Below are 1,285 nucleotides of genomic sequence, written 5' to 3'. Positions count from 1 at the left end.
ATGGAAGGCGCCAATCAGACCCTGCAGGTGACCGAATTCTTGTTCCTGGGTTTCTCTGGCATGCCCAGAGGACGCCCCTTCCTCTTTCTGCTGTTTCTGGCCATCTACCTCATCACCTTGGTGGCCAACTCAATGATATTCATCTTAATCCAGCTGGATTCCAATCTCCATAGTCCCATGTACTATTTCCTCAGCCATTTGTCCTGCTTAGACATTTGCTATTCCTCAGTCACGGTTCCAAAGATCCTTGTGAACCTCCTGCGCCAACAGCCCACCATCTCCTACAATGAGTGCATGGCCCAGATGTTCTTCCTCATGAGCTTTGCAGGAACTGAATCTGCACTACTGGCTCTGATGGCCTATGACCGCTATGCAGCCATCTGTGAACCTTTGCACTATTCTCAACTCATGAGTAGGGAGATGCAAGTCCCTCTGGCTACTGCTTCATGGATCTGGGGCCTTCTTGACTCAGCCATCCACACTGCCCTGGCCACCAATTTGGTCTTCTGTGGAGCCAACCAGATCCATCACATCTTCTGTGATGTCCCACCACTCTTGAAAATTGCTTGTAGTGACACTTATGTCAATGAGATGGCTCTTCACACAGCAAGTGTCTTTGTGGGTGTGAGCCCTTTCCTCCTAGTTGTCATTTCCTACGTCTACATCATATCTACCATTCTGAAGATCCGTTCCAGCACTGGAAGGAGAAAGACCTTCTCCACCTGCGCTGCTCACTTGATTACCGTCATTGTCTACTTTGGTATGGGCAACTTGAATTACAACCGTCCCAGTGCAGGCTACTCCTTGGGGGTGGACACCCTGGTTTCCACCCTGTATTGTATCATCACCCCCATGCTGAACCCCCTAATCTACAGCCTCCGAAACAAGGAGGTCAAAGGGGCCCTACAAAAACTTCTGAGCATTCAGGAGAAGGAAGATGCATTTCCTATAAAGCAGTGAAGGAAAAATGGGATCGCCTTCATGCCCTCTCTGCATATTCTTGTTTGTAAAATAGCAACAGTTGGAGGGGAAGGGGTCATATAGGGGAAGGAAGGGTGGGAGATTCTGGGGAGATTTTAGGGAACCCTAAGTCTCTACCTCTTCATCTCCAGGCTCTGCTGTGCCTTGTCTAGCTCCCCTCTTGTGCTCCATCACTGGTGGGAAGGGAAGGGAAGGGAAGGGAAGGGAAGAAGGGAAGGGAAGGGAAGGGAAGGGAAGGGAAGGGAAGGGAAGGGAAGGGAAGGGAAGGGAAGGGAGGAAGCAGTTAATTCCAATCTTCTCTACA

The 1,285-nt window shown here is 50.0% G+C and overlaps 1 protein-coding gene across 1 annotated transcript; it reads left to right on the top strand.

Moving 5' to 3' along the window:
* LOC148130283 (olfactory receptor 5V1-like) lies at positions 1–960 on the top strand. The gene has a single exon (XM_087969149.1). The coding sequence runs from the start codon at positions 1–3 to the stop codon at positions 958–960; it is 960 nt and encodes a 319-aa protein (XP_087825275.1).
* Positions 961–1,285: the final 325 nt, after the last annotated feature.

The sequence above is a fragment of the Notechis scutatus genome, chromosome 6 (assembly GCF_049901735.1).
Source record: "Notechis scutatus isolate UNSWTSFEM ecotype Mainland chromosome 6, rNotScu1.2, whole genome shotgun sequence".
NCBI lineage: Eukaryota > Metazoa > Chordata > Lepidosauria > Squamata > Elapidae > Notechis > Notechis scutatus.
The sequence above is the reverse complement of the archived record's forward strand: the minus strand, read 5'-3'. Positions and strand labels throughout refer to the sequence as shown.